At 44.5% G+C, this 11,341-nt stretch overlaps 1 protein-coding gene and 1 non-coding gene across 2 annotated transcripts; one reads left to right on the forward strand and one right to left on the reverse strand.

Annotated features, from left to right (window-relative positions):
* Positions 1-1,887: 1,887 nt before the first annotated feature.
* LOC129835447 (lysophosphatidic acid receptor 6) lies at positions 1,888-10,265 on the reverse strand. Its single transcript, XM_055901085.1, has 5 exons — positions 9,951-10,265; positions 5,786-5,911; positions 5,396-5,560; positions 4,320-4,518; positions 1,888-2,721 (listed from the first exon to the last, which is right to left on the reverse strand). The coding sequence occupies exons 2-5, from the start codon at positions 5,889-5,891 to the stop codon at positions 2,232-2,234; spliced, it is 960 nt and encodes a 319-aa protein (XP_055757060.1). The 5' UTR covers positions 5,892-5,911; positions 9,951-10,265; the 3' UTR covers positions 1,888-2,231.
* Positions 10,266-10,682: 417 nt separating this feature from the next.
* Positions 10,683-10,754, forward strand: trnaw-cca (transfer RNA tryptophan (anticodon CCA)). Its single transcript has one exon. It is a non-coding gene; the product is annotated as a tRNA-Trp (tRNA).
* Positions 10,755-11,341: the final 587 nt, after the last annotated feature.

An 11,341-nucleotide genomic window follows, 5' to 3' on the forward strand; every position in this document is an offset into this window, starting at 1 on the left:
GCAGCTCTGTATGAAAGCTCTCACCGATGCAGCTCTGTATGAAAGCTCTCACCGATGCAGCTCTCTATGAAAGCTCTCACCGATGCAGCTCTCACCGATGCAGCCGATGCAGCTCTCACCTATGAAAGCTCTCACCGATGCAGCTCTCTATGAAAGCTCTCACCGATGCAGCTCTCTATGAAAGCTCTCACCGATGCAGCTCTGTCTGCAGACAAGGGTGGATTTATCCAAGTAGAATTTTCAAAGTTCTAGAACAGCACTTTGTTTTAACCACGTAGATACCATTTCTGTATAACTCCAACGCTAAAATACCTATAGTCTTAGTACTGGTGTTTTGGGTAAAATCACTGGGGAAACCAAACCAGGGAAAAATAGCCATGTTACAACCTACGTGTTGTGACAATTGCGTTGTTTGCTCTATAACCTGTTAGTTCAAATGCCTTGCGATCGTGATTTATAGGCCTAAGGGGGGGGGGGGGGGGGGGACAATAAGAAGACACAGTGGCAGAATAAATTCAACCACACCTTTGTTTCATCACAAAACTGGAGAACAACATCTGTCCGGTGGAGTCCACAATGCATATTGCATGTAACAAACAGTTCCATGACCTACAGCATGGTCAATCAAGTTAATGTTTCCCACATTTTTGGAGCTGCCTCTATCACACCCTGATCTGTTTCACCTGTCTTTGTGATTGTCTCCACCCACCTCCAGGTGTCACCCGTTTTCCCCATTATTCCACGGGGTATTTATTCCTGTGTTCTGTTTGTCTGTTGCCAGTTCGTCTTGTCTTGTCAAGTCAACCAGCGCTTTTCTTGTCAAGTCTCTGTTTTTCTAGTCCTCCCCGTTCTGACCTTTGCCTGCCCTTACACTGAGCCCGCCTGCACTGACCTCGTGCCTGCCTGCCACTCTGTACCTCCTTATGATCTTTTGCCTGTCCACAACCTGTCTCTTGCCTGCCCCTTGTTTAATAATAAATATCAGAGACTCGAACCCTCTGCCTCCCGTGTCTGCATCTGGGTCTCTCCCTGTATCGTTATAGCCTCCACTATTCCAGCACCATTTCAACTTCAACAATTCGACATCATGAAATCACCTATGCTTAGTCTAATACAGAAGTATTCCAAAAACAATTTAGTCCAACATAAGCTAAATATCATGTGGCTGTCCATGGTACTGATTTATGTGTTTGTGTGCGTAAGTAGAAAAAACGTGTTGACTCACCCTACTTGTAAAGAAAGGCCAATGCCATCCTCCTCTCTTTCATGTTGCCGAAACGTCTATGACTCTGTCATACATGCTTTAAGTTTATGTTGACCTAGGCTACCTGGCTAAAATGTTGCTTGCTAGCCTAATTTCCTTTCATGACAACATTAGCTAGTTAACATTAGCCTTCAGGATATTGAACTTCCATCCTGTCAGTCCAGGAGCACAATGTATGAATTAATGGTTGTGACAGAATCGCAGAATTGGCCAGTGTGGAGAATTAAGTAAAACCACAAGTCTAAATCCCTAATCTCTGTCTTTGGCTAATTTAGGAAACTAGATACAACAATTCAAAAAAAAAAATCTGTCAATAATGTTTGGCTGGATGTCCTAACTGGCTTCCCTTTACACTTTTTTTTGGTGCACCAGGACCATTCACAGCTGAGCTCACTCAGTTTAGCTCAACGCTGACTGGCTATTATTAATAAAAATAAAAATAAATGATCAAGGGAGGCTTCCCTTGTATTCAATGCTACAGGCGGCAACAATGTTATACTCTTTTTGACCAGAAAGCATCAGATAGATGAGCTACACATACAGAGACAGAGGGGCGCTGTTTTGTGTTGCTCAGATGCTTTCTCCTGTGAGATACTGTAAATTAAGCCTCTTGCAAAATGAAGTAAAATTATGAAAGATACATTTATTTGATACATTTTTTTTATTTTTTTATCTTGGTGAATGTTTTGGGGAAGCCTGCCTTCCTTTGGCATCCATGAATACATGCCACTGCACAGTCCGAAACTTCAGTATGAGAACCAACTGATTGCACATGGATGATCCAATATCTTAACACCTTGGGTGTTAGCTTGGCGTAGAAGTACACATCATAAATTCAATATCATCACCATTCTATATCTTGGCAGTACATGGAACGTGCTTTAATACGTTTTTACCAAAACAATTGGCGGCCGGCGAGGTGACGGATTTGTTGTTTTTTCGAATCCCAGACTGTATCTTTAGAACATTAAGTGTTGAAGGGGGCTCTGGAATTGTTCCCCTCAGAGTTCTGACTGTTGAGTGGGAACATCCTCCTCATGGCGTCCATATCCACCTTCTTCCTGAACGTCTCCGTGGTGAAATAGTAGGCCAGTGGGTCCAAAATGGCGTTCAGACAGGCCACCATCAGGCTATAGCGGTATGCCGACAGTAGGGGACATGGTACCGCTTTCCTATGGACATAGAGGATCGCCAGAGTCCCATGGTAGGGCAGGAAGCAGGCCAGAAATATCACCAGGTTGGTGGTGATCATCCTCTGGATCTTCCCAGAGTTGATGAGGTCTGTCTGGGCTACAGCGCTCCTTGTGATGGTGCGGATCAACGCCCAGGAACAGACCAACATCACCACCAAGGGGATACCGAAGCCGACGGTTAGTGTCGAGGCGACTGCCGTGGCCTGTGTGGCGTAGACTGGAAGGTCCCCGAAACAGAGGTCCTGCATCTCCTTGGATACCTCTCTATGTTTCAGCCGAAAGACAGAGAGAGAGAAAGGGAGAGAGAGGGAGGAAGAGAGAGAGAGAAAGGGAGAGAGAGGGAGGAAGAGAGAGAGAGAAAGGGAGAGAGAGGGAGGAAGAGAGAGAGAGAAAGGGAGAGAGAGGGAGGAAGAGAGAGAGAGAAAGGGAGAGAGAGGGAGGAAGAGAGAGAGAGAAAGGGAGAGAGAGGGAGGAAGAGAGAGAGAAACGGAGAGAGAGGGAGGAAGAGAGAGAGAGAAAGGGAAAGAGAGGGAGGAAGAGAGAGAGAAAGGTAGAGAGAGGGAGGAAGAGAGAGAGAGGGAGGAAGAGAGAGAGAGAAAGGGAGAGAGAGGGAAGAAGAGAGAGAGAGAAAGGGAGAGAGAGGGAGGGAGAGAGAGAGGGAGGAAGAGAGAGAGAGAAAGGGAGAGAGAGGGAGAAAGAGAGAGAGGGAGGAAGAGAGAGAGAGAAAGGGAGAGAGAGGGAGGAAGAGAGAGAGAGAAAGGGAGAGAGAGGGAATATAACAGGATATATTAATGATACAGGGTTGGGTCTGATGTGATGTTACAGACCCCTTTCTGTGTTTGCAAACATTGCCGCAAGAGGGAAATGAGCGCAAGTTGGTGGCAGAACAAGGGGGAGTTCTTATAGAACACCAGCAAAAAAAGGCTCTATTTACATGTTGTATTATGTTGCATATAATGCTTTTGGATTATAATTCGATTTTAAGGCTCACATGAATGTCCTGCTTAATATAATGTTTGTGTCATCATCGCAAATCAACTGCATTATACTTAAAAAACACTTAAACTTCAGCCAGTAATATTATAATTTAGCTAGGTTTTGCTGCAGACTATATCAATGACCGTTAGCATTCTAGCTAACAACTGCTGCATCGAAAATAGTTATGTTGCAAAGATTACAACCAAATACAATCTTAGCGACTGTTCAAACAAGAATAAAAACACAATTGTAAGTGCATGAGAACCCAATAAAGTTATTTTGTTTAGAAGCAATAAAAAAGGAAATCTAGGCGATGTTGAATGGGCGCAGATGGCGATGGCTTTCTTACTGCCGCCAAGATTCGTGCGTATCTGTACGTGACGTCAGTGTGTCGTGTACTGGAAAAGGGTCTATAGGGCAATTTGTTTTTGTGACCTGACCAGGAGAATATCTGGGTCCTAGTTGACCTGACCAGGAGAATATCTGGGTCCTAGTTGACCTGACCAGGAGAATATCTGGGTCCTAGTTGACCTGACCAGGAGAATACCTGGGTCCTAACTGACCTGACCAGGAGAATATCTTGGTCCTAGTTGACCTGACCAGGAGAATATCTGGGTCCTAGTTGACCTGACCAGGAGAATACCTGGGTCCTAACTGACCTGACCAGGAGAATATCTGGGTCCTAGTTGACCTGATCAGGAGAATATCTGGGTCCTAGTTGACCTGACCAGGAGAATATCTGGGTCCTAGTTGACCTGACCAGGAGAATATCTGGGTCCTAGTTGACCTGACCAGGAGAATATCTGGGTCCTAGTTGACCTGACCAGGAGAATATCTGGGTCCTAGTTGACCTGATCAGGAGAATACCTGGGTCTTAGTTGTACCTGCGTTTGGAGATGTAGAATGGGAGGCTGGCTCCGATGGTAAGGACCCAGACACCGAGGCAGACCAGTGGGGCTTTCTTTCGGCCCTCCCGAATCCGGCAAGACATGGGGAAACACACGGCTACACAACGGTCGAAACACATGCAGGTGAGGAGAAAGATGCTGCCATACATGTTGACCAGCAGAACCAGGCCCACCCCTGGAATAAATGCATGAATTTATAAATTAATGAATACATGAATGGAGGAAAATAAAACCTTTACTGCCATATGGGAATTTGTTTTACACATCATAAGAAAAGCAATTAAAATGATCTTTATAAAAAAAAACAGGACACAGACGGACAAAGCAGAGAGTGCAACATATAACATTCAAGTACAAAAGTCCTAGATTGTAGATTCACTCAATGTCATGATAAACATGTTTGGCTTGACAATGACATTAATGAGTTTGCATGATAGCACAAACATATATTGTGACTAAGCTAAAATAACAACAAAGAGTCAACATTTATCTTCACACGGAACCTGATGTAACTCAGACAAGCCTTTACCTTCACACAGGACCTGATGTAACTCAGACAAGCCTTTACCTTCACACGGAACCTGATGTAACTCAGACAAGCCTTTATCTTCACACGGAACCTGATGTAACTCAGACAAGCCTTTACCTTCACACGGAACCTGATGTAACTCAGACAAGCGTTTATCTTCACACAGAACCTGAGGTAACCTGGACAAAGCCTTTACCTTCACACGGAACCGGAGGTAACTTGGACAAAGCCTTTATTTTCATACGGAACCTGAGGTAACTTGGACAAAGCCTTTATTTTCATACGGAACCTGAGGTAACTTGGACAAAGCCTTTACCTTCACACGGAACCGGAGGTAACCTGGACAAAGCCTTTATTTTCATACGGAACCGGAGGTAACCTGGACAAAGCCTTTATTTTCATACGGAACCTGAGGTAACATAGACAAAGCCTTTACATTCACACAGGTCCTGAGGTAACTGAGGTAACTCAGACAAGCCTTTACTTTCACAAAAGACCTGATGTAACCTAGACAAGCATTTACCTTCACACAGGGCCTGAGGTAACTGAGGTAACCCAGACATCCCCAGATGGTAGTAGATCCTCAGGGGCAGAGTGAGGACCAGGAGGAGGTCTGCGATGGCCAGGTTGGTCATGTAGACGGTGGTGTGAGACCGTGACTTGGTGTAGCGGAAGAACACCACTAGTGCTGTGAGGAATAAGAAAATGGACATATTGTGACATAACGAAGCTGCAGCATTGCATTGACGTCTAGCTATTGAAGACATGCCATTCAAAGATGAAACAACGCTTAAATTGAAACTTATTACCAAGTGAGTTATGGCCTGTTAAAAAAAATATAATTTTGGCTCCAAACACATTTTCATTGATATAGGCAAGAAAATAATAATGTAAGAACATTCTCTCCCTATACCTGTGAGGTTGAGGATGAGGCCAACCATGAAGACCATGGAGTAGACCCCAACAAAGAGCCGATTACCCTGGGGCTCTGTGCAGTTATGAGTGGTGTTGATGCTCATGGCTACTATTTTTGTTGTTTCTGAGGAGAGAGAGAGAGAGAGAGAGAGAGAGAGAGAGAGAGAGAGAGAGGGAGGGAGGGATGGACGGAAAGAGAGGGAGAGAGAGAGAGCGAGACAGAGAGAGATGAAGGGAGGAAAGGATGGAAAGAGAGGGAGAGAGAGAGACAGAGAGAGGCAGGGAGGGATGGAAAGAGAGGGAGATAGAGCGAGAGAGTCAGGGAGGGATGGAAAGAGAGGGAGAGAGAGAGAGAGACGGATGGAAAGAGAGGGATAGAGAGAGAGAGAGAGCGAGAGCGAGAGAGAGAGAGAGACAGAGAGGGAGGGATGGACAGATGGAAAGAGAGAGAGAGAGGGAGAGAGGGGGGGACGGATGGAAAGAGAGGGAGAGAGAGAGAGAGGGAGAGAGGGCGGGCGGGAAAGAGAGGGATTAGCAGGCTATAGAAATGATACAGGATTTTGTCTGATATGATGCAATAAGACCGTGAGTATTTCCTGACCATGTTTCCTGAGCAGGAACAACTCTGGACCCTGTAGTTGTCCCCTATGCTTTAGAGCATCCTCTCTGGACCCTATAGTTGTCCCCTAGGCTTTAGGGCATCCTCTCTGGACCCTATAGTTGTCTCCTATACTTTAGAGCATCCTCTCTAGACCCTGTAGTTGTCTCCTATACTTTAGAGCATCCTCTCTGGACCCTATAGTTGTCTCCTATACTTTAGGGCATCCTCTCTGGACCCTATAGTTGTCCCCTATGCTTTAGGGCATCCTCTCTGGACCCTATAGTTGTCCCCTATACTTTAGGGCATCCTCTCTGGACCCTATAGTTGTCCCCTATACTTTAGGGCATCCTCTCTGGACCCTATAGTTGTCCCCTATACTTTAGGGCATCCTCTCTGGACCCTATAGTTGTCCCCTATACTTTAGGGCATCCTCTCTGGACCCTATAGTTGTCCCCTATACTTTAGGGCATCCTCTCTGGACCCTATAGTTGTCCCCTATACTTTAGGGCATCCTCTCTGGACCCTATAGTTGTCTCCTATACTTTAGAGCATCCTCTCTGGACCCTATAGTTGTCTCCTATACTTTAGGGCATCCTCTCTGGACCCTATAGTTGTCCCCTATGCTTTAGGGCATCCTCTCTGGACCCTATAGTTGTCCCCTATGCTTTAGGGCATCCTCTCTGGACCCTATAGTTGTCCCCTATACTTTAGGGCATCCTCTCTGGACCCTATAGTTGTCCCCTATGCTTTAGGGCATCCTCTCTGGACCCTATAGTTGTCCCCTATGCTTTAGGGCATCCTCTCTGGACCCTGTAGTTGTCTCCTATACTTTAGGGCATCCTCTCTGTACCCTATAGTTGTACCCTATACTTTAGGGCATCCTCTCTGGACCCTATAGTTGTCCCCTATGCTTTAGGGCATCCTCTCTGGACCCTGTAGTTGTCTCCTATACTTTAGGGCATCCTCTCTGTACCCTATAGTTGTCCCCTATGCTTTAGGGCATCCTCTCCGGACCCTATAGTTGTCCCCTATACTTTAGAGCATCCTCTCTGGACTCTATAGTTGTACCCTATACTTTAGGGCATCCTCTCTGGACCCTATAGTTGTACCCTATACTTTAGGGCATCCTCTCTGGACCCTGTAGTTGTCTCCTATACTTTAGGGCATCCTCTCTGGACACTATAGTTGTCCCCTATGCTTTAGGGAATCCTCTCTGGACCCTGTAGTTGTCTCCTATAATTTAGGGCATCCTCTCTAGACCCTATAGTTGTCCCCTATACTTTAGGGCATCCTCTCTGGACCCTGTAGTTGTCTCCTATACTTTAGGGCATCCTCTCTGGACCCTGTAGTTGTCCCCTATGCTTTAGGGCATCCTCTCTGGACCCTATAGTTGTCCCCTATGCTTTAGGGCATCCTCTCTGGACCCTATAGTTGTCTCCTATACTTTAGGGCATCCTCTCTGGACCCTGTAGTTGTCCCCTATGCTTTAGGGCATCCTCTCTGGACCCTATAGTTGTCTCCTATACTTTAGGGCATCCTCTCCGGACCCTATAGTTGTCTCCTATACTTTAGGGCATCCTCTCTGGACTATATAGTTGTCCCCTATGCTTTAGAGCATCCTCTCTGGACCCTATAGTTGTACCCTATACTTTAGGGCATCCTCTTGGGTCCTGGACTTCTGGAAGGGCTGCCCCCAGGTGGTAAAGGTAGGAAACAACATCTCCACTTCGCTGATCCTCAGCACTGGGGCCCCACAAGGGTGTGTACTTAGCCCCCGCCCCCCCGTCCCCCCCGTACTCCCAGTTCACCCATGACTGCGTGGCCATGCACGCCTCCAACTCAATCATCAAGTTTGCAGGCAACACAACAGTAGTAGGCTTGATTACCAACGACGACGAGACGCCCTACAGGGAGGAGGTGAGGGCCCTCAGAGTGTGGTGTCAGGAAAACAACCTCTCACTCAATGTCAACAAGCAGGTGTTTATTGTAAAGGACCACAGCAGGAGGCAGGTAGCTGGGTCCAGAGACAGGCAGCAGGTCATACACAGGGGGTCCAGAAAGGCAACAGTACAGGCAGGGAAAAGGCTAGTAACGTCGTCCGGGAGATCAGGCAATAAGTTGATAACAGGAAATCCGATAAAGTACAGGCAGGGAATAGGCAAAAGGCGTCGTTAGTGAGGCAGGCCAAACCTATTATACACAGGAGGAGTAAATTACGGGAGAAACAGAGCTCTGAGTGTGTCACAAAATAAACAATACCTCACAATGATGGGGTGCAACGAACTGAACTAAATAGTGTGTGATAATGACATACCGGTGTGTGAAGAGGTGATCAGAATTCAGGTGATTGGGATCTGGAGAGTGAGCTGTGTTCAGGGGATCTATGTGTTTGAGAGTGTGAGCTGGAAGCAGACGTTACACTCTCTCCATTCCTCTCTTCTTCATCTCTTTGTCTCACACTTGCAAAACACCTTTTCCTGTCCTGATCTGTATTGTAACATTCCTCTGTAGTTATTGTGACACAGGCACCATTTCCCTAAACGTCCGTCTGTGTATTTTTAGTCTGTCTTAGTGGTATCCCCTGGTCCACACTACACAAAGACTGCAAATGGCACCCTATTTCATTTGGGCTTTGCTCAACCGTAGTCCACTATAAGGGGAACAAGCATTTCATGGTAACCATTTCACTGTAAGGTGTTGTATTCAGCGCATGTGACAAATACAACTTGATATGATTTGATTTGAATAGGGTTTCATTTGGGAGGCTGGGATGCACCTCTATTCCATTTTGGGGGTTTCTGCATGGGTTGTTTACAGGAAATAGGGTTCCATTTTGGGAGGCTGGGATGCACCCCTATTTTCACTGTTGTCGTCTTATGCATGCAAAGAGGGTCAAACTGCTGATGAATTAAGGAAGCTGAACAGCCAGTCGGTGAGGGAGGAAGTTATTTTTAACGCTAAAGAGATCTGTGTCTAATAGACCCTGTTTATGTTCAAGAACATCTGTCAATATTTACAGTGCAATACTGTTTCAGTTTCAGATGCTTATTTTGCCCTCACCAAAGAGGAACAGAAGACATTTTGTCCACTTTCATTCTGACTTCAGTGAAAGCTAAATAAATGACTTCGTTGACGTCTCTATGGAAACTGTGAACCTACTTTTCCCCAGTTAAAGCAGAAGCAGACACATGGCTGCTAGCATTGCAGAACAGTTGAGAAATGAACATAACGTTACGTGTATATTTTTTTGCATTTGCGTTCACTATTCATTCAACTCAATTGCAATGGTATCTGTAACTGTATTTTCTACGAGAGAGAGAGTAAAACAAAACTTTTTTTAAGAAGCCTTTTTACTCCCTCCATTTCCTCTTTCTCTCAATAACAGTAGTCACAGCACAATTACACACACAGGTGACCAAGTTATCCTGTTACCCTGTCTGTTATTGATGCTCAATGTTTGGAAGGATACAGTGACAGTACCATTGTGAAGTGAATATGATGTTAGTATGGTACACACGTAGAATAAAGTAATACACAGTGGGATATTCTGAGAAGCACTCACCCGTCTGATGCTTATGAGGGGAATATTTTGATTGTGATGGTCTTGAGTTCTAAATACAGTGCCTTTGTCAGGAAATGAAAGAGTGAGAGATGATGAGAACCCTCGCTCTCTCTTCTTGTTCTTGTTCTCTCTCTCTCTCTCTCTCTCTCTCATTTTCTTCATGTTTCTTCCTCTTCTTGTTTTCTCTCTCTGTTTTAGCCCTTCTATTTTTTCTTCTATATATTGCAACTCTTTCTCTTCTCTCACTCTGTCCATATCTGTGTTAGTGAATGTGTATCTCTCTGTCTGTGACATGACTGACTGTTTATTTTCTGAATTTATGGGGATTCACTTAATTTATTCACACTCACACGCACACACTCTGTAACAGTCGTATAAAAGGTCGGCCCTGATACTCTGCCAGAAAAAGCCACTGACTTTTACGTGACTGGAAAGAGAAGGAGGGCATTTAAATTCACATGACAAGGCTTCTGTTAAACATGACATCTATAATTTGGTTTAAGAAAAACTAAGTTTTTCAATCTATAAATTATTTTTGTCTACATCTGATTAGAACATTATCCGTATGAAAATATTTTTTATATATATATTATTTAGGCCAACATCTCGAAAATATTCGACCAAATCAGGAGAACCATTTTCTACAATGTAACAAATAACAGTCACAACGTACTTTCCTACCACTAACAGCAATCAAGAATTCTATACCTTACTGCACGAATGTCTTTTACGGACCTCGTGGCGCAACGGTAGCGCGTCTGACTCCAGATCAGAAGGTTGCGTGTTCAAATCACGTCGGGGTCAAAATGTTTTCCACAAATTATCTTTCCCTTTTTAACCATATGCAATAGCATTTAATATTTTTTTCAATGCAATGCTGTGATTATTTAATGAACGGTGATAAAACATATATGTTCTATTGAATAAACTCCAACTGTGAGCATATAATCTATTTACAATTTAGCCTATACTATTTAGATAAAAACAATCATAATTTAACCAAATGAAAGTTTATTCATCACTTGCACAGGATACAGCAAGCAGGTGTCAATTGTACAGTGAAATGCTTAGGAGGAGCTAGCAAACTAGCTTTAACTCTTATTCTACTTGAACAAAGTCCCTCGCTCTATGGACCTTGAGTTTGTCTACTAGACCAACCGTCATAGAGGCAGATGTATTGATCTTGTGTCAGATACTGGGTTGGGCGTTTCTCCATTGGTTGTTTACAGCATATAGGCTTAGACATACTAGAACAGACAAAGTCCCTGCTCTGTGGATTTTGGATTGCACACAGTGTTATAAATAGTTTTGTTTTTAGGATCCCCATTATCTGTTGTAAATGCAGCAGCTACTCCAAAAGATAGATATATCTGTGTATCTATCACTCTAGG

Source organism: Salvelinus fontinalis, chromosome 36, assembly GCF_029448725.1.
Source record: "Salvelinus fontinalis isolate EN_2023a chromosome 36, ASM2944872v1, whole genome shotgun sequence".
Lineage (NCBI taxonomy): Eukaryota > Metazoa > Chordata > Actinopteri > Salmoniformes > Salmonidae > Salvelinus > Salvelinus fontinalis.

Coding starts and splice junctions, on each gene's coding strand:
- LOC129835447 (XM_055901085.1), bottom strand. CDS start 5,891: ATGAGCATCAACACCACTCATAACTGCACAGAGCCCCAGGGTAATCGG. Junction 5,561..5,785: donor CCTCATCCTCAACCTCACAG/GTATAGGGAGAG, acceptor TATTCCTCACAG/CACTAGTGGTGTTCTTCCGC. Junction 4,519..5,395: donor ACCTCAGGCCCTGTGTGAAG/GTAAATGCTTGT, acceptor CATTTATTCCAG/GGGTGGGCCTGGTTCTGCTG.